This window comes from Harpia harpyja, chromosome 11 (genome assembly GCF_026419915.1).
Source record: "Harpia harpyja isolate bHarHar1 chromosome 11, bHarHar1 primary haplotype, whole genome shotgun sequence".
In the NCBI taxonomy this organism is placed as follows: Eukaryota; Metazoa; Chordata; class Aves; order Accipitriformes; family Accipitridae; genus Harpia; species Harpia harpyja.
The window spans coordinates 26666570-26686602 of NC_068950.1; the positions used below are offsets into that span (position 1 = coordinate 26666570).

General features: G+C 36.0%; 1 protein-coding gene across 6 annotated transcripts in view; it reads right to left on the bottom strand.

The window, feature by feature from the left end:
* Nucleotides 1-20033, bottom strand: part of FNBP1L (formin binding protein 1 like) — a 61520-nt gene that overhangs the window by 14876 nt on the left and 26611 nt on the right. For 5 of the 6 annotated variants that reach the window (XM_052801542.1, XM_052801544.1, XM_052801543.1 and 2 more), the window contains exons 2-8: nucleotides 15785-15900; nucleotides 7572-7625; nucleotides 5870-6017; nucleotides 5405-5467; nucleotides 3708-3812; nucleotides 3084-3212; nucleotides 814-960 (exon numbers count right to left, since the gene is read on the bottom strand). In XM_052801542.1, coding sequence (XP_052657502.1) covers nucleotides 814-960; nucleotides 3084-3212; nucleotides 3708-3812; nucleotides 5405-5467; nucleotides 5870-6017; nucleotides 7572-7625; nucleotides 15785-15900 — 762 coding nt within the window. Of the gene's footprint in view, nucleotides 1-813; nucleotides 961-3083; nucleotides 3213-3707; nucleotides 3813-5404; nucleotides 5468-5869; nucleotides 6018-6306; nucleotides 6577-7571; nucleotides 7626-15784; nucleotides 15901-20033 lie in introns of those variants that run through there. The other variant, XM_052801545.1, reaches the window with a different exon arrangement.

Here is a 20033-nt window from a genome sequence, read left to right on the forward strand (position 1 = left end):
ATACAGTTGGCCTCGGCCCATTGATCCAGCCTGTCCAGATCTCTCTGTAGAGCCTCCCTACCCTCAAGCAGATCGACCCTGCCTCCCAACTTGGTGTCGTCTGCAAACTTGCTGAGGGTGCACTCGATCCCCTCATCCAAATCATTGATAAAGATATTAAACAGAACGGGGCCCAACACCGAGCCCTGAGGAATACCACTTGAACATCCTTTTTTCTCAGCAGTGTTACCATGAACGTAAATCAAAGCATACCCTGCTATTCAGAATCCAGCAAATACTCCAAACTTAAAACAGGACTTGCTTTAGGGCCAAACTACTACTCCACTTTCCAATCCTTCAACATTAGCACTGAAATGAAGATAACACTAAGAAACTAGATGTAGTAAGATATAAATAGGGAAGAACCCTTATTAGAAGTAATAAGAGAGAAGTGTCAATAGCTGCAATCAAACAGGACATAGAGTGATACTTTGTTAACTGAACACACTTTATGTGATTTCATGCTACCTACCTGAGAAAATACCAACCATGTTGGTATTCTAGGATATTTCAGGATAACCAAAACAATGTGTCCAACATCACATACAGTGAGAAAGTGTCAAAGATCTTCGGATCACAAGAAAGCAATAAAACAGGAGGAGAACAGACACCGAAAGTGGAAGTGACCATTTAGGCGAAAACTGAAGTCACAACACTTTTCAAGCAGACAAATATTTGACAACAGAAAGATAAACATACAGGGTCCCCTGTCCACAGCTTCCATATCAGTTAAATTGCTCATGCACATTTAAAAAGTCACCCAATTCTACTTACTCTATGTTCATCAACTGATTTTGCTGCAAGGATCATCCCTTCTAAACACTTAGAGATAATCGGAATAACCTTGCGCTCAGAGTCAGCAAAGCCTTTGTAACATTCGCTAAGTTTGATAGTCCTTCTTTCATCCATTTCTTGAAGTTGCTGCAAGCACAAAGTAAGATAAAATAAAGCTTTTATTTGCAGATTTTTCCCTCGATCCTCATGTATGCAGTTACTGTGGTCACCACAGTATAGTACAGAACTTCTGTGCTTTCCCAGTATTTTTATTTGCTTAACAAAACAGAACTTAATAATTAAGTTAAAAAAATCAAGTCTTTTCAGACATAGACTTAAGATGCCCAGAACACTAATTACGAAGAGTTGATACTTTCTGATTTTTCAAAATTACGTAAAGGACTGGACTTCCTTTTCATTATTCTTTTTTAAAGCACATGTACAGTGTCTACAGCCACCTATTTAGTTTCAAATACTTGTTTCATGCAAAAATGAAAACTACAGTAAAGAAATTTACTTATTTCTACATCTCCTCACTTTCTCCTAGTTCCAAATAATTTCTCTCTGGTGATAAATATCTCTAGCTTGCTTTTATTTTTACACTTTCCAATAAAGACCAACGATTAAAAAAATTAGGAAGAATTAGAAACATTAAAGTTATATGCTGTTAAGACATACTCTCTGATTTGAAATACAAACCATTTCCTTTAGAAGTGTGCAAGAAAATGAAGAAAAGAATACCATTACGTAAGACTTGTAATAAAAGTCTACTGGAGCACAACAAAAAGAACAAATTAAAGAGAAATATCTATTAAGATAATAGCCCTGGACCTTTCACCTAATTGGAAGTGGCAAAAAAACCCCAAAACAAAAAGCAATAGTACATATATCAATAGGTTATCAAAAACATGATAAGAAGTTGGATCATTCCTGTATCTACTCTAACAAAGGCAGATGTCTCAAACAGTATCCAATTTCACCTCTCTGAAACAAAGCAACAACCTAGCCATGCTACTAAATCCCTCTCCCAAGGTTTTCCCACAGAATGTTACCAAATACTTGCAAGGAAATAATAAAAATGTAGTCCCAAGAGAAAGTAGGACTAGGCCTTTCTGCTCTTACTGGAGATCCCAAAAAACTTAATTAACATCATACAATGATAGTAGATTTTAACCCTAGAGAAATAAAGGCAATAAACCAAAACTCTGGTCCAAGCTACAAACAAAGATGATCGAACTGTTTCTCCTGGGAGTTGACTGCAATTCCTCCACCAGTATGCCAACATCAGATCTACTACTGTAGTGCTGCTTAATAGTTGAAATATTAGAAAATTCTTTAATAAGCCAAGGCAATTTTCTCCTGTGAATCCTACATCTTCTAGTAAGTAGTTTTCAAAAATATGAACTCCCTTGTGCTTCTGGAAATTATCAAGCATTCTTAAGTTGGTACAGCTTCAAATAAAGTCACTATTTTCACTTTCCATTTCCTCACTCCATGTCTCAGAATCAGCTTCTACAGTCACAGTATTCTCCCAAATGGCTCAATGTACATGCCAATACACTTCTGAACTCTCCCTCACCTGATGCCCCCCAACTACTTTACTTTAAAATAGTTTTGCCAAGTCTCTGTTTTTGGAAGAATCTTAAAAAGTATCTTAATAGTTACATGAAGCACCTTAAGAAATCCCCTTTTTAGATGCGAAGTATTGATCTAATTTGACCTTTAACTTTTTTTTTACCATTTTAGAGAGTTCTGTGGATTGCAGGTAATATTGATGAAGCAATGACCAAATGGGGGCGGGGGGGAGTATTTCTGCCTCCAATCCACCCATTTTATACCTGTACATGAGATACATTAAACTATATAGTCACCGTTAGCTATATGTTTTCCTTCATCTGCTAGAGTCAAAGCATTCACACACACACAAATATCAAAAAAACTAGTGATCAAACCTTATTAGAATGATTGTTTTAAATGTTTGCTCTCACCCAGATGCCTCAAATGTCTGTTTTGCCATACCTCTTCAGCAATATTTAAACAGTCTATAAAATATAAAATCTTCATAGAAAATGCAACAGAATATTTTCATTACAAGTCTAAGCATAATTACTGTAAGCAGTAAGTCTCATGATAAAATGCAGGTTGTATCAAATTATGCTAATTTCTTGATAAAATTATCCACTAAAATCCCCAAAATAAAGTTTTAAATTTTAAAATCTACTTCTCCCTTAGAAGAAGATCAGACATACTTTCTCTGTTAATTATTTTACCTTATAAATCTGAGGAATGACAATGTAGTAGTGTTTGTGCTGTTCCCCATTAAAATTCTGTAGTTGTGCAGCATATTCATTTTTGTTTTCATCAGCCATATGTGTGCGCAGGTTTAACTGTTGCTTAGCCTAGTAGGAAAGTGTTATCAGTTCAAACATGTCTTGTGCTTTTCAACGACACACAGCATTATTTTAATTTATTTTACCAACTATGCAAAACCACTAATCACAAGTTACCAAAACTGGCATCCTTATTTATAATTGAAATAAAAAGAATGTGAGACTTCACATACAGTGACAGTCTACAGACCTAATTTGTTATATACAGAGAGAGCAATGATCATTTTAGCTCCCTTAAGCCACGTCGCTTAAATGCATATCCTAAAAAACATAGAAGTGACTGAACATATATACCACAAGATACCAAATACCAATAAGCCTGCCTAAGGAAGATAGTCATCATCTCAACAGCATCACCTTGAGACTAATGAAGCATACTCCCTCTCTGTGCTGTCTTATATTTTACTGTAACTTTGATGTTGTTCCAGTAGTGACAATAAACATGTGAATAAAATACTTTTTATAATAAAGAGAGAGTGAAGAAAGAAATGGCACCACTCTTACCTTCTCAACATCAGCCTTTGTCGCATTAGTGTCATTGTCCAGTCTTTCATAGCTTTGCTGTGCCTTCTCTGCCTCTCTGCATTCTCTCTCAAATTTCTTTTTGCTCTACAAAAGCCACAAACTTACTGCTTCAACAGCCACTATCCCCTTTTGGTTTTGTACAGTAATTTTGAATTCTAAATATCAAAGCTTCCATTTAAGTATCTTAAATTCACTATGTACCTTTAAGCAAAGAAATTGTTCTCACAGAAACCAAGTCTCAAAAAATTTCAACTTTTCTATTTAAAACTTATTTCCATGAAGTACCAGCAAGGAAACAACTATAATTATGCTATAAAATATCAGATAATCAAAATACAAAATAACCTATTACAAAGATCCACAGTTAATTATAAACAGACAAGTCCACTTTCTAGCCTGACTTTAATAACCTAAATAAAAGTTAGAGGGCAGAAAACTTAAACCTGAACTTGCATGAGTAAAGGTTTCAAGTTCCCTTCTTCAGTGGTCAATTTTAATTGAATAAATTCAACTAAATTATTTTGAAGGCAGTCTGAAGGATTTATCTATATCACGAGATCTTAGCATATCCATCCATTATCATCAGTATTCATATCAACTGGCGTAGCTGTAAGCAGCACAGACAACAGTATTGCACGTACTTGATCTTCAATATATCTGGCTGTTTCAAGACAACTGCTGTTGGAAAAACTGTTGCAGCTCAAGAAGTTAGTATCTCTAAAGACAAATTGGCAACAGAGATTGTGTGAGCCCTGCTCTCCTGCTTCAGTGCAAAGTCAGGCAATTGAGGTTAATGTATCCCTTAAAGGCTGTACACATTTAAAAGACTGACTGTGCACTCAAGTAAATACAGTGCACACAACACAACTGATTGTTTGAGGTGAACTCTGGGAATTATCTTGGTGTAGGGTGACAGCATCTGAAACTACCACATCCGCTTCTACTCTGATCCTCTGACCACAAATTAAACTCTTTGACATGACACTGAAGCAAGACATTGCTTATTTGGGTCCACAACAACAAAATAGAAATTCACCTCTCTGGTATTGCTTCACAATAATCTGGATCAAAGATATAATACATTTCTGAGACACAAAGCCAGCAGAATATCAGAAGGCATCTTGAACACACTTGGTTGAATTTTATATTTTCTCATCTTTAAAACCATGTCTCTCAAGAAAAAGGAGCTTATAATCTGTTCTAGAGACATTCACTTCCTGCATTTCTCTGTTAAAAAGTAATTCTACCTCCTGAAAGTATAATAGTCTATAGCAGTATTCTTGAATAGACCTCATGTAACAAGCCCTCAAACTCAGGTCAAATACAATGACTTAAGATTTCATCTTCATATAAATATAATTTATCATTATTAATTACTCTCTAAACAAAAAGTAGCCTTTTTGTTATACCCAGGTTAAAAACATTCCTTTACGCTGGATAAAAGCCAAGGCTTCACTCAAACACACACACAAAAGCTGTTGACAGATTTTTTTTTTTTTTTTTATAACAGGGAACTCCAAATACATTGAACTGTACTTCGGATGTTACTAAGTCTGATTTGGACATTCAGAAACATAGCTAACATTAAAGTCTAAGCAAGACAGATGACAACAGTTCCATTTACAGACTGTATATTATTAAGTTGGACAGAAAAAAAAACCAAAACACAAACTCACATTATCCATCTGTTTCCAGCACATGTCCAGATACTGTTGAGCCTTTCGCCCTTCCTGAAGATGCTAAAACCACCACAAATAAGTTTAATTTACATATCTTTTTAGTACTATTACCATTAATTAGTCCCTGCTCTAGTTGACACACTATGATGTGCAGTATCTCCCACAAGTTACCAGTACTCTTTGGAAGACATTACTAATCATATAAGAACAGTACCCCAGGTGAAAATAACACTGGCAAAAAAGTTACTAGTAAGCACCGTCTCCCAAAATTTCAGTTCTTAGGTTTACTAACTGTAGTAAACCAGTACATAAAAATACAGAATAACTTTAAGTTTGTGTTTTGTAAATGTATTACAAAACCTACTTATTGCCAAGTTCATTAAATTTGGTAAACAAATAAATCAATTTGTTAAAAGACGTCCGTTTTGATATTCTATTATCAAATCAAAATACAGAAATTACCATTTTTCTCTCAGTTTTTAGATCATGAGAATATCTCATCAATTCTCCGTACACTCTGTGTCCCATTTCTTCTGCAACTACTTCTCGTTGTCCTGCATAGTCATTCAACTCATTAAGGATGTTAAAAAAGGCAATACACGAAGTAAACCTGACAGAAAGCACACACACACAAACATACATATACAAAAAGTGAGACAGGTTTTTTTTCTTAAGTGGACTTCTTTTAGTACAGTCTGTACTCCTGATTAAATTAAAAAAAAAAATCATACATATTTTACAATAAACCTTATCTTAATGATCATTGAATTATAGTAGAAATGCAAGCTGGGAAAGCCTACGTTAAGCCTAGCACGTACTATATGTTGCAATGTCTCTTCAAATACATTTTATAAGAATATGGATTTTTGTGGATGGAAAAGAAAGAAGAAGAATACTACCTGGAAAGCCCTGTAGTATAGTGGTATCTCCTAAGCTGCCAACTGAGAGGCCTGAGCTTGGGAACGGATACATACGTCCCTAGGCTTGGAGGCTGAACTTGCTGCAGAGATGATGTGCTTGGTAGTCTTGAGGGTGGAACATGCCAATCATACCACTCATATGCATCCCGATGGATGATCTACAGAACAAGTTTGCTATCAGCTCTGGAGACAGCTGCCTGTTTGCCTGCCCACCTCTTGGCTGGAAGTAAGGTGCCACTATGGCTGGCACTAAAAAGGGGGGAAGAGGAGGGGCAAAGGGTAGAAAGTATGTGTGGAAGGGAAGAAAGAAAAAAAAAAAAAAACAGGCACCACATTAAAATATACATCTTTCTCTCTTTTAACTGTGGAATACTGCCATCTCCGTAGGCTTGGCTCTGGGGAGTTCAAATGCCACCCTAGCACTAGAAATCCCATTCCCTGTGGTCCAGGATCTTTAAATAGTCGAAAGAGCTAGAGGACATCCTAGTGTGAATTCTCAGGCACTCTGTGCACAATGTGCTCTGGCTGCAACCTGAAACTTGCCTACTTTCTTGCCTTCATAAGAGTTATCCCTAAAGGAAAAAAAAAGTATTGTGTTTTTTCTAAATAAATTTAAAAATGGCTATGGACATGGACAGCAAAACAAGCACCTCTCTGATAAATAATCATAAAGTTGTTCAGTACAGATCGCTCCTCCACAGTTAGACATTCATTTATTTTGTGTCTGGAGTCAAAGCCAGTCAGTAGTTTAAGAGCTCTTCTTGCCAAAAACATGAGAGTTTTGTGTACACTCAAGTCTCAGCATACGAATGTATAGCTGCATTTGTATTGCCACACAAATGCACTGAGAAACTCTAAACTAAGCAAAAAACACAGCCTAAGGACATATAATTGCTTTTCTGTAAAAAAAAAAACCAAAGCGAAACAAATAAAAAACCAAACCTACTAGACTGTACATAGCATACTAAACTTCTGCTTTCAAACGTCCAGCTAGCTAAAGATTAATTTGGAACGGAGCAAGTACAACCTGCCATGTTTACTACTTTAAAATACTAATAGAAGTAACCTCAGGTTTCATGCTTAAGAATTACAGCAGAACTATAAGAAGCCAAGCACAATTCTTTTGTTGTCTTAGCCAATTACATACTTTATCTTAAAAAAAAGGAAAAAAAAAATCCATAAAAGGACAGATTATACTGTAGTCCTTGTTTCTTATACAGAGAACTTGAAATGCACATTTTTACCTGGGTTCCTCATCTTTGGGTGAACGTTTAGGACAGTACTTCTTAACCAGATTTCTATTAAGGAAGAACGAAAAAAAGATGCTATTTTAGAGTCTCCTTTGAGAAGAGAAGACATATACATAGAAAACTGCATGAACAAATTATTTCTTTTTAATGACTTCAAGGAACAAATCTATTCCCTCTATCATCTTATAAGGGTCCTTTAGACAACACAAGGCAGAAATCTATGGCATTTTCCAAGTTTTAAGTCACTGACCTAGAATGATATATTTGTAAGTATTTTAAAACCCCTATTGCACAGTCACTAGACATAAAATAACGAGTTCTTCGTTTAGCATCCTTTTCACACGCACAAAAAGCTAGCAGACAAGAAAAAAGCACATGTATGATCACTGTGTAACATATAGATAGCGCGCACTGTATGCTATACCCATGAGCACAAAACTCCGTGCCTGAATTAAGCTTTGAGTGTACATTCAGGTCAAAGGTTTTAACCACAGCATCTCCAAATCTTCAATGAGGATATTTCCAGAACAGAACAGGCAACATCTCTTTTCAGGAAAGATGTTACATTTTGCCCTACGACCAATGTTGTAAAATACCAGGTTTTCAGAAACCAAGAAAAATCTCTAAAAGACGATCCACGGGACCAGCACTTTACACACTATCACAGTCCAGTTTCTGAGAACACTGATATGAACTCATTTACTTATCATACAATGCAGAAACAGCACCTTAAGAATCATACAAACCACATCACCTACTCTACCCTACAGCATAAGTAACACAGGCATACACTGCTTACACAAACAACTGCAGAGTATTTGCAGTTACATATATTGCTACAAATACCCCAAATGCTGTGATGAACATGAAATGAAGCCACACAATTTTACAGACAGGAGGGATAAGAGGAGAGAACGTCCAGTGATTTTTCAAATTCTTATCTTCCTGTATGTCAACCTTTGCTTTAAACTCCTGAGTATACATTTTTTCCAGCACAGCATTCTGCCTTGACTTAAAAAACTGTTTTTCTGACAGCAGTGACATCTTTTAAAATTCTTGACATTCAACAGGATACACGTCAGTCTTGAAAAAAAAATCCATAATTTCCTTCTCATTTTTAGGAGCTGAATGTTCATACCTTCAATTGGTTGCATTTTTTATTCTAGCAATTTTCAAAATTGTCAGGTTCTTCCATGAAAGACAAAACCTGAAATTACAACTCTACTACAGTTCCTCTCCCTGTGAGAGTTTATCATTTTACAGGAAATAAATAATCCTTTTTTGTACAAAAGAAAAACAGATGAGACATAGGATTTTTCTCAAATTGCTTACCCTCAACCTTTGTGCTTTCTGAGGTCAAAGCAGTGAAACATCTCAGTTGCTGGGTATTTTTAAAAGCAGCAAACAGTATTTAAAGACAGATCTACTACTCAAATTAAACAGAGCAGTATTTAAATATCAATGCCCACCCTCACAGAAATCCTCATCTTTTCCAAACATTAGAGCCAATTGATCGAAATCTTGCTAGTAATGTTTACACTGTGGACCAGATTGTCTGTTATGGTATCTCTCATTTAAACTATGAAAGTAATATTTTAAAGTGTGAATTAACATCTCAGCAGAAAATAATGCATGTCAGTTATTTGCTTTAAAACCCACAAATAGGAGCAACACAATACTGGTAATTTTTTTCCCCATACATCTCTAAATAATCATACCTTCCATTTAAGAACAAAAAACCCCAAACAACAAAACAAGTGCACACAACTAAATAATTTTGTTCAAGAGACAGAGTATTTGCCTTGAGCTTGTCAGGGAAGACTTGTCAAAGTGTGTTCTGGAGGTGGACCTGGATTATGCAAAGAATGCTTCTGTTTTTTAACTGGTATGAAACAGACTTCATTCAAACTCCTGCATCGTGTAAAGGGATGATATTTTGTAATGAAACTATTTTACACATCCACTCAAAGAACAAATTAAGTGTAAACCAATGCAAACCTAACAGAGCTGCTTTAACAGTTGTCTTTTAATTGGCCTTTGGATAAAATTCTTCCATCTGTCTGTCCAGTAGTAATTGAGACAATTGGCCATTGACGACTTAGACTAATTATTAATATAGCCCAAAACAATTTCCTCAAAAGCAGCAAAGAAGTGGACTATATAAAAGCAATCTACACCCCCAACATTACAGAAAAAAGGAGAGGAGGAATAAGAGAAGAAACTATGAAACAAAATCTTGCATGCATGTTTTGTATCTCATTCACACTGTTCCTGTGTAACTTCGGTTGTTACAAACTAGGAACTACCACCTTATCATTAAAACAAGAGTGCTAATCCTGCTCTCATCTAAAATAACCTTGTGCAATTTCTCAATTCGATTTATCTGGAAGTCTATTACCTCTACGGTACAAGGGTACAAGTAGTGAGATTATGTTCAGTCATGAAGTATATACCAAAATATGAGCAGGGAGTTGGTGTGGAAATAGCAAGCTTAGACCCTTTGTCTCTTTCCATACCCTCAGAGACTACAACCGAAAAGAACAACCATGATAAGATAAGTCCTTTTTACATGAATACATACTAAGAAACACTTTTTAAGAAGTACCTACAAATTTTGTAAGAACTTTCTCACTGAAGTTAAAACAAGAATCTCTTTTCGCTATCACCAGAATCCACTGCCTATTGTAACAGTCTACTTTGTAGGGATTAAACGCAGACATTTTGATTGGAAAATGTATAAACCCAAGTAAAAGAAAAAAAGAATAATCATCTTCACTAAGTAACTTTCCCATGTTTCACTTTCCCTTGCATTTCTACTTTGCTCCTCAGTGCTTATTAACGAATGGGAAACTCCTAAAATTCACCTTATTATATTATTCAGAAGGTCAAATGCATAACAAGCATACAATGCTGTAGCTAAGCAACCATGCACAAGCCTTTTCAAGGAAAGATTTTCAGAGGTGTTAAAAATGAGAAAAGAAACCACTTACTAAAAACATACGGTTTAAAGTGGCAGGAGAGAAGGGTCACAAATATAGATTATTTACTAACATGCTGATTTCTGTTCTGGTTTCATTTTTTAATGCAACTGTGGACTAATTCTAGGAAGACAAAAATGTCATATAATCCTTTTTCCTAATAAAAGTCGGTTTCATCAGTCAATCTTGTCTACCTTAGGATCACAGGAATACACAGTCTTGAGACACTGTGTGATCAGGATTTAAGGTTCAATAACAGCACAAGGTACAATAGCCCAAGTCAATAAATATGAAACAACAAGCAAATGCAGAATTTAAAGTTCAAAGAAAAAGCCAGTGTTCGTGCAAACAATGAAGCATAAATGTTTTTTCCAAGAAGTGAACACTAATGCTTAGAAAAAAACAGAGAAATTAGATTTAAATCTTTGAAAACACGCAGGTTGAAAAGCAGCTAGTGAAGAGTGAAGCATTATTTCAAGAGAGGAGCCAGTTGACACTTTAAGGGGGCATAATGTTCTTTAACATATTTATCTAAATGTGTGTATAATCCTCAGGATCCAAATATGGATCTGTACTAGTTTAGAAGAAAACTGTAGAAGTAATTGCAGACCATCAGAACTGAACCAAATCTACGAGATAAATTGCTCTAGAAAATTCCTTAGAAAAGTGTAGATTGATGACACTTCATTCCTCTGTGGAAGTACACACTGTCTTACAGCCATCTGGAAGCAGATTCCATATAGGACTAACCACATCCAACTGTGCTGCTCCTGTCATTTTATCAGCCTCTCTTCTCAGTATAAATTGGTTGCAGGCCACCACCAGTGAGATAGCAGCCTGAACTGTATTACTGATTTTTAAGAGAAGTACCACCTCAGTCACATAGACAGAAGTTTCAAAAAGCACCCTAGTTAATAAATGAAAATTATTTATAGTCATGTACATAAAACGTCTACATAAAATTTCACAGACATTTGCACAAAAATTGTGTTTATCAACTCAAAACAAAGTTTTTTTCAGTCAATTAATACAGATCGTAAAGAACAGGGCAGCATCATCAATATGGTAGAATTTGTATTAAGGTAGCAGCTCAGGTACTGTGGCATCTGCTTATCCTAAAACTCTACGTCATACTACAAACGAACCTGGGAACAAACTTTGAAGTTTGCTTTCATAAGTTACTAAAAAAAAAAAAAAAAAGGAAGCACTAAGTACTTAAAGGCATTTCGTATTTATACGTAAAGTAATACTTTCAATAGAGTTCTGATGGCTTCAGTGATTGCATATCAATATTATGGACTGGGTGAAAACAATGACAATGAAATGTATTTAGTAACGTGTCATCAGAAAAAGTTCTAACTGAAAAGATGAATCTTAAAAAATTGTAACATGGAATTTGAGTTTACAAAGCCAAATATCCTTGGAACCGTTAAGAAGTCGTATGTTTTGGCTTGCAGAAACATCACTAGAAAAAATCCTGCCACATCCATATTTGGATAATAATCAACAATGTAAACTCTCAGCTCCAATCAAAGGAAGAGAGATTTGAGAAATGAACACATATGGTGATAATTTGTGTCCCTAACTTCACATTTGAGCTTACACCCATTTTAAATAATGTTTCCAAGATTGTGCATATAAAAATGTGGTAACTATGTCAATTTGACTAGACATATGCATATATTAATATTGTATTTAGAAAAAAGAACACTTATACACAATAGTATGCAGAAGGAACATGAAAAATACATTTGCTCAGATTAACTAGGCATCTCCAGAGATCACAATGTACAATTTTAAAGGGAAACACTCAAACAGTTCAAGAACAATCATCGCTATTTTCTTTAAATTGACAATAGAGAAGCTGACCAAATTCAGAAATCTTATTCTGCATGGTAGTTTCACCTGTAACTGCAGGTATAACTTGCATTACTGCCTAACATCACAGGAAGTGCAACTCCTCTGTCTTCTCAAGTGTCGTGATGCTTCATACAGAACAAGAAGGGAGTGAACTTCCAGAATTATTTTGTGTGTGATGATGTGGAAGTAAACAAAACAGACCTTCACCTCACCCCTTTTAAGCACCAATGCTGACCAAAACCAGCATCTGAGAACTCAATTACAAAATTCAGCCAAGAGCCCAGTAACTTGGCACATATTAAATCTATCTTTTCCAGTTATAAAATAAGAACAAATTAAATGGTCATATAATTAAAATGAAATCTGTTAATCTACAATGTATATTGCAGTATTTTTGTCCTGATTCATATCCCTGTAACTCAGTAACAGCCTATAATAACCTTCACAATCCTTGGGGTACCACAATACATTAGCTGCGACCTAAGCTACACACAACTTGAGATTTTCCTTTAAGTTAGCTCAAAAAAATGAAGTTATAGTTGCTTTTTTCCAGAACAAAGTATACTACAGACAAACACAAGCTCTCTAGACAGTTTTTTTTTCCTCTGTAGACATTTGAGGATTCCTCAATGGTTTCAGTTTTTCTTACGCTTCTCAGCATCAAGAACCGTCTATCAAAGAAGAATAGCAAGGAATGACTTGCAACCTAAAACCAGCATTTGGACAGGATTCTCACAAGTTATCGTTTCTGGAATTATTCAGTGAGCATAAACTGCAACAACTGCATACAGCAAGAATATAGTGAGTTCACTCTAACAGTTCCTCCTATGCTGTACATGCATCACTTGTCATCTCCTAGAAGACTTGGAACAGCTGTTGCACCTGGGAAAGTTTAATCACTAAGTTGTGCCAGTAAACAAACAAACAAAAAAAGAATAATCAAAACACAACGGTATACACAAAGTGAATATGAATTTCTGCCAGGACACGGACTCTAATTTGTGAAAACTGCTATGAAAAATTCACTCAAGTTTTCATCGTTGGGTTTAAGTCTATGAGAATAAGATCCATCAACAATCTCAACAGAATGTTCACGAGCCACACTGAAACCAAGACAGAAAAAAAATATCACCATACATCACTAGCATTACCTCCCTCATTAAACCTGTTTTTTCTTAGTCTCCCATCCAAGTACTGAGAGCCATAGGACTACCAAAAAGTGACCACTCACCGTACTGTTTATACATCTACTAAACAAGGGCATAATAAATCTCAGTTATAAGCTTCATTATGAAGAGATTCTCAATACTCTAGTTTTCAGATTGCATTTCATTACAGAAGGAAAAACTGATGATTAACTAGAAATTTCTATCAGAGATATTAATATCTCACAGGCCATATGCTGCCAGCACTAAAATCCCCCAGAACCATAGTCCATCCCCAAGATCTTCTCTCTCAGAACTTCTCAGAAGCAAGCTGCAGGATGGCTAAATTTTTTTTTTTTTGCTTGATCTCAATCTCCCCTGGGGCCTCATAACTGTTTTACATGGTTAAAAACAGTGAGTGTCCTCAAGAGCAACGATGGCTGAAATCAAGTTGTTACCACAAGACAGTTCACTACCAACACTAACAATCAATTCTCCCCCAAGGAATACACAAGCAAGAATATCGAAGAGTTAGCTTCACAAACTGGTCTACTGGCAGAAAATGAGTCACGCTCTCATGTGCGTGCTGTCCAGACCCTCCTTGGCAGCAGGCAGGAAGCGCATGCATGCACTGTACAACACATGTGCAGCAAGACCTGTGCTTCCCAAAACTGTCATACTTACTGCACGTGGACAGTCAGTCCAGTCATCTGACAGAAGGGTTACTCGACATAACTCTTTTGTTTTTGAAAGACACTTTGAGAAAAATCAATAGTTTTACCCAAAAGAGTAAAATGCTGCACAGAGAAGATTTCCTATTGTCAGTCAAATCCTGAAGTAGTAATGTGGTACCACATCTTGCTAGCTGTGGAATGAACCTTTAAATATAATTAAGCAAAATGGCATTTGTTCATACTATTTAAGGAAAAGATCTGGACAGATCCATGCAAATAAAACACATTTCCATTTTTAAACAGACAACTGAAAACAAATCAAAACTGGGCTGTGAACTGATGCTGTGCATTCTTCAAACTTTCCTTTACCTTCCGAAGTTCTTCTACACAAGCTTTGGAAAAGTGGTATTTATTTCCTTCCTTTTAAGAAAAAAATTCCTTCAGAAAAGTAATGGGGTATTATGTTAGATGAATATACAAAACTGGAACAAAAGAAACTGATAAAGAAATCAAAAAGGAAATGAGCAGCCTAGACAGAAAACATCCATACCCTCAGCTGTGAACCTCATTACTGCATTTATGAGGAAGGATTCCTCAACTCTGTATCAGGTGACAGTCTAGTTTGCCAATGATGAGATGAGGGAAGACACCACAGGAGAGAAGCTGCTATCAGTTTCTGACAAGGGCTAGGCAGCAGCTTCAGCTGAATCCCCAAAGGAATGCAAGACAGCCAAGATTACTGTGAAGGCCAAGTTCACAGGAGTGTCTTATTTTAAATCTTGTTCTTCAAGCATTGTGTGCACCTTTTGGTAAAAATCAATCCTACTTTATTCTGAAGAATGTGCTTCTCTGCCATTTCATTGCTGCTACTCTTCTTGTACGATCCTCATATGATCCCTGAGGGAAAATTCCTATTGGACCTAAAGGATGTTTCACTTGGCACCAATAGAAAGTAAACTGGAGAGGTAAGACAAAGGGTGGTTGAGTTACAGTCTCACGCAAAGGGACAAGACCAGCTACGGAAAGGGCATGCTTTAAGGACAGGAAGATCTGCTTTCTCAAGTTCTACTCAATGATTTCAACCAGATTTCTCAACACAATTTAGTGTAGCTCTTGCCAATTCAACATGAGAAATTAGTTAGTAGCAGAGGCTTGAAGCTGGTTGGACACACACACACACACAAATGTAGATATGGATAATGCACTTTGCAACAAACATGTTGATAGTCAGTGGAAAAATATTACTGTGGTTTTGTTTTGGATCTTAAAATTTAAGTCTTAAACCTTTATAGTTCAAAGATTTGAATGGTGGGTGGGAAGAGAGGGAGGGAAGAAGGCAAAAACAAGCAAGAAAGTAAGCACACACCCAAACATAACTTTCTGTTTTGGACTGGTAAAGAAAAACTTGTCTGTCATGAAAAGAACTAGTGATCTAATTCACCCTGTAAATGAAAAATGGTCATTAATCATGACATTACATACTTGCCCATCATCTGATACAGTGATTTTAAGTAACTGTTAAGATTCTTTTCAAAAGAAAATATCCTTACCTCAGTTGTTTTGCATAGTTTTGCTCAATTTCTATCCTTTCTTTTACAAATTTTGCATATTTCTCCAAGAAGTCAATGCCCCACTGTGTATGTTTGTCCAAGTTATCAAACTGATCCTTTAAAAACAAAAGGAAATAAAAATACCCAGAATTAGTTAAGAATCACAGCAGCACCAGAAATGACTTACAATTTATTTATGAGTTGTGCTCGGAGGGAATGCTTGCTACGTGGACAGAAGTTATTCAAGTTATAAATCGGTCGTGTGTGTGTGTGTGTGTATACATATATACCAGAGCCATATACCAGAACAGTAAGCTGTACTCCCAGGCGCAGATCTACCCTCTTTCTGTAAAAACAGCTCTAAATACTTGCATTTTAAGTTGTATGCAGTCTTTGATCACTTTCACAATGCAAATGTGTCTTTTTTCCCCCTAGAAATCCTTGAATTCAAAAGTGGATCTTTTCCACCATGATAATGAAGACATAACCAAAGATCAGTATTAGGTAAATAAGGGACTGTTCCACAGAAGAGATGTGTTTGGCAGTTTTAAAACACAAGAAATTGTAATTTCGTTGGATACAAAAACTTACTTCCACTCTTACGATTACCCACTGAAAGAAAAATAATATAAATTATAGCTGCATGACTAAGTTGGGTGTAGTCTGCATATGAAAAACATTTATTAAGCAAATCTATATACACAGTTCACGATCAGCTCTAGCAAGAGATTCCAAAGAAAGCAAACCTGTCCTTAGCCATTAAGAAAGTTATAGCAAAGCAAAGGCACAAAACAAAGAGAAATAGTCCAAAATAAACCACACTTCCAAAAAAACTTGGGGGATTTTTAATATATTAAATCATCTCCAAACCCAATCGTTCACTGTATTCTGTACTTATCAACAGGTAGAGGACACACTAATCGGAACAAGTTGAAAATTTAAAAAAAAAAAAAAGTGGCAATATGGGGATTTGGAATTAGGCAGGAATGAATAAAGGTACAAAGTATTTTTAGTCTAGCACATATTTGTATTTTATGCTAAAAATCTGCCACAGCGGAAAAATGAAGGATTTTCAGCTTACGACAACATTTACAGTAAATTTTTCTTAGCAGTTACTTAGTAATCCAAAAAGACATGCAACTGCAACATCAAAGTTTGCGTCCTGTATATACTGAATCCAAATACGCGTCACAGTAGATTTCAAAAATAAAAAGTAGAAAAAGAAAAAAAAGCTAAAGAAAGCATTTAAAGGCAAAGTTTATTTAACTTACACAAAAATCTGAGGGGTGTTTATCAGAAGCTGTGTCTTGCAGATTCAGTAACTTGCCTGAACCTAATGAATTATGTCGACCTTTAGCATTAGCAATTTAAGTTCAATTTCAACATGCAGTAGGATGATCTGAAGTTAAATCAAAAAACACCATAAAAAGCTGCAGGGCTTAAGACTCGAGGAAAACGTATTCACTAGAACAGATACCAAGCCAACACAACCATATATAATCAACAAGAATAATAAAAAAGAACATAATGGGATTAAGGTTGCTCCCAAATCTTGCCTTGCGGCTCTTAGTATCCTACACCATGGACTAACAACCATGGCCATTAGTGCCTTGAACACTTCAATCCAATGGCATGCAAGTACTGCCAACCAAAAGCACTCATCCTGTTCCACTACCAGCCATGTGCTGCTGCCTCTGCATCACTCACTCTACCAAAACCACAACCACTTTCCCTGATCTGTTTCACCAGAGAACCATAGAAACAGCCAAGAGATAGGAGAGGGACTAAAGACAAGATTTTAATATATTTAGGAAGCCATGGCCTGTTTCTCATATTGTTCTGATGCACCCACTTCACACCAACTGGACGTTTCCACACTAAATATCTTTTGTCAAATAAAGCGACATTGCTGCTCTTGTTTTTAGAAAAGTTGCATATGCATTGTTTGTGTGTGGGAAGAAGGAGACTGTTACCATGCTGTAGTATCAAACCACTGCTGCATATATGCATAAAAATACGTTGCAAATCTCAAGAAGCCTTTCTTTTTTATATTCCACTCATTTTTGTAATCACTCTGACAACATTAACAGGGCATCCAGAAGAAGTTTCCAAAAGGTGCTTTTGGCATGGAGCCAACATCCAATACCATTAAGAACAACTAGCTTCCTTCAGTGCACAGCAGAACAAAGCCTTTGCTGTCCTACTTAGGCTCTTTAGTCCACAAAGCTCTCATTTGCTGCTAAGGTTTCATTAACATTACGGAACACCACATTACTTATGTTTCCAAACATGTAACCAGAGAGGATAGCTTTCCAAATATTTTGTTCAAACAAATAAAGGACTCTATTGGTCAAAATTAATTCTCTGCTACTAATATGAAACTGGAACAGGAAAGAGTACATTCGACATGCTATTCTCCCCTCACGCTTTACTAGAAGTATTTCATCACAGACCGAGTGTCAAAAACTCTTCCTTTCCTCAATTCCTACTCTTCATCTGATTCTAGAAACAGCATGCTCTGTGCAAAGACAGCTTTGTAGGATTATTCCATAGCCCCTCAAGGGAAGAAAAAATTTGTTCCCTCCCTGTATGAGGAACATGCATAGAACATAACAGAACAACCTGAATGGAGTAAATCCCGTGTAAGAAAAAAAATTAAAACCCATTAGTAACTTCATCGCTCTGCAGACCTTTATGTTAATCCAGCTCCTCCACCATTATTGACATCTATGAAACTACTCATGGATGCATTAATGATCTCCTAGATAAATACCAGAAATCCTAATTTAGTCGGCCATTAGCCCACATTTACTGGAATTAACAAAAAAGTAGTAGTACGTGCCCACTCTTTTGAAGAGTGAGACGGCTTCACAACATCGGTTTGTTCACTGCCATTTTTTGGTCAGGAATTATGTTATGCATTGTCTTAGAATGAAGCATACAGTATGAAGGATAAAAAAAACCAAAACTTTCAAGAAGTACCCAAGCATTTTTTGAAGACCGGCTTATGAATGACCAAAGTCGGATGCCTAAAAAATAATGTACAGATGATTTGTAAATTTGTATTCAAAACAAAAACACTATAATAAACTCTCACAAAAACATTGATTCCTTGGATTAAATTACTGACAATGCCTCTTAAGTTCTCTGTAAGTCATGCATGTACTGTAGAACAGAGCTCTCGATTAACAGATAAAGAAAATATATTAAGCAAACTCATCAGCTTCACAATTTTTTAAATTCTCTATAAACAATAAACGAGTGAATAAAAGTCCACAGTCACAAAAATCACCTTACACTGCTCAGTTATGACACTGAGATAAATGGGCAAAAGATAAAGGCAACATCAATGAATAAGCAGAAAGAAATGGCCTTTTCAGAAAGGCTTCTAGAGATGAATCACAAATTTACTCGTGGTCCTTTCAACTCTTCTCCAGAAGCATCCATGTTTGAGCTCTGGGCCTTGATTAAGCAATCCTTTTCATCCAGGAACACAAGCAGAAAGTCTTCCACACTACTACAAAGGAAATCATATTAATGCAGTGAGATACAAGCCAAGTAGTATCTGGAAGGAGCGGGGCGGGAAGCACAAACGTCAGGCAATACTGTACAGAGGAGAAAATGGACCAAATAGTTCCAATAAACTTTAAGCCTGGAATTTAAAAATAAATATATCAGTGTATTAATTTGGCTGGCCCCTTTATAAGAAATGTGAAAACTGCATCAACTAAAGCTCAGCAAAAGGCAATTAAAAAAAAAAGAGCACACCCTACAATATCTGGCTATCCACTACCTTGATAGCAAAGTATGTTCTCAGCAATATTCCAAGGCAAATACATATTGCTGTTTGTCTAGTAACTCCCCACACCCCTTAGCAGCTGAACATGCAATTTTTGTAAAAAACTTTATTAAAACTGCAGCTGACTATTATTGAACTGATTCACGTCAGCTAAGGGATGGTGGCCCCAAGTAGAAACTGCCCACTCAAAAGCTGGAATGTAGTCCAAATTCTCTACATGGTAAACAAACAAATCTGACACTTCACAAAAAGTTTATAATAGGTCAACATAGACTATTCCAAAAGAAATGTTACCTCCCTAAATTCTAATTCCAGATTATTTACTGGAACCACAGATCAATGTTACAAATACTTCAGGTATGCAGTTCTAAAACTTCGATTTTTGCACATATCAGGAAGCTTTACAATAGCAGCTGAAGCATCAAAGCAAGGAGCCAAGCTGAATCAAAT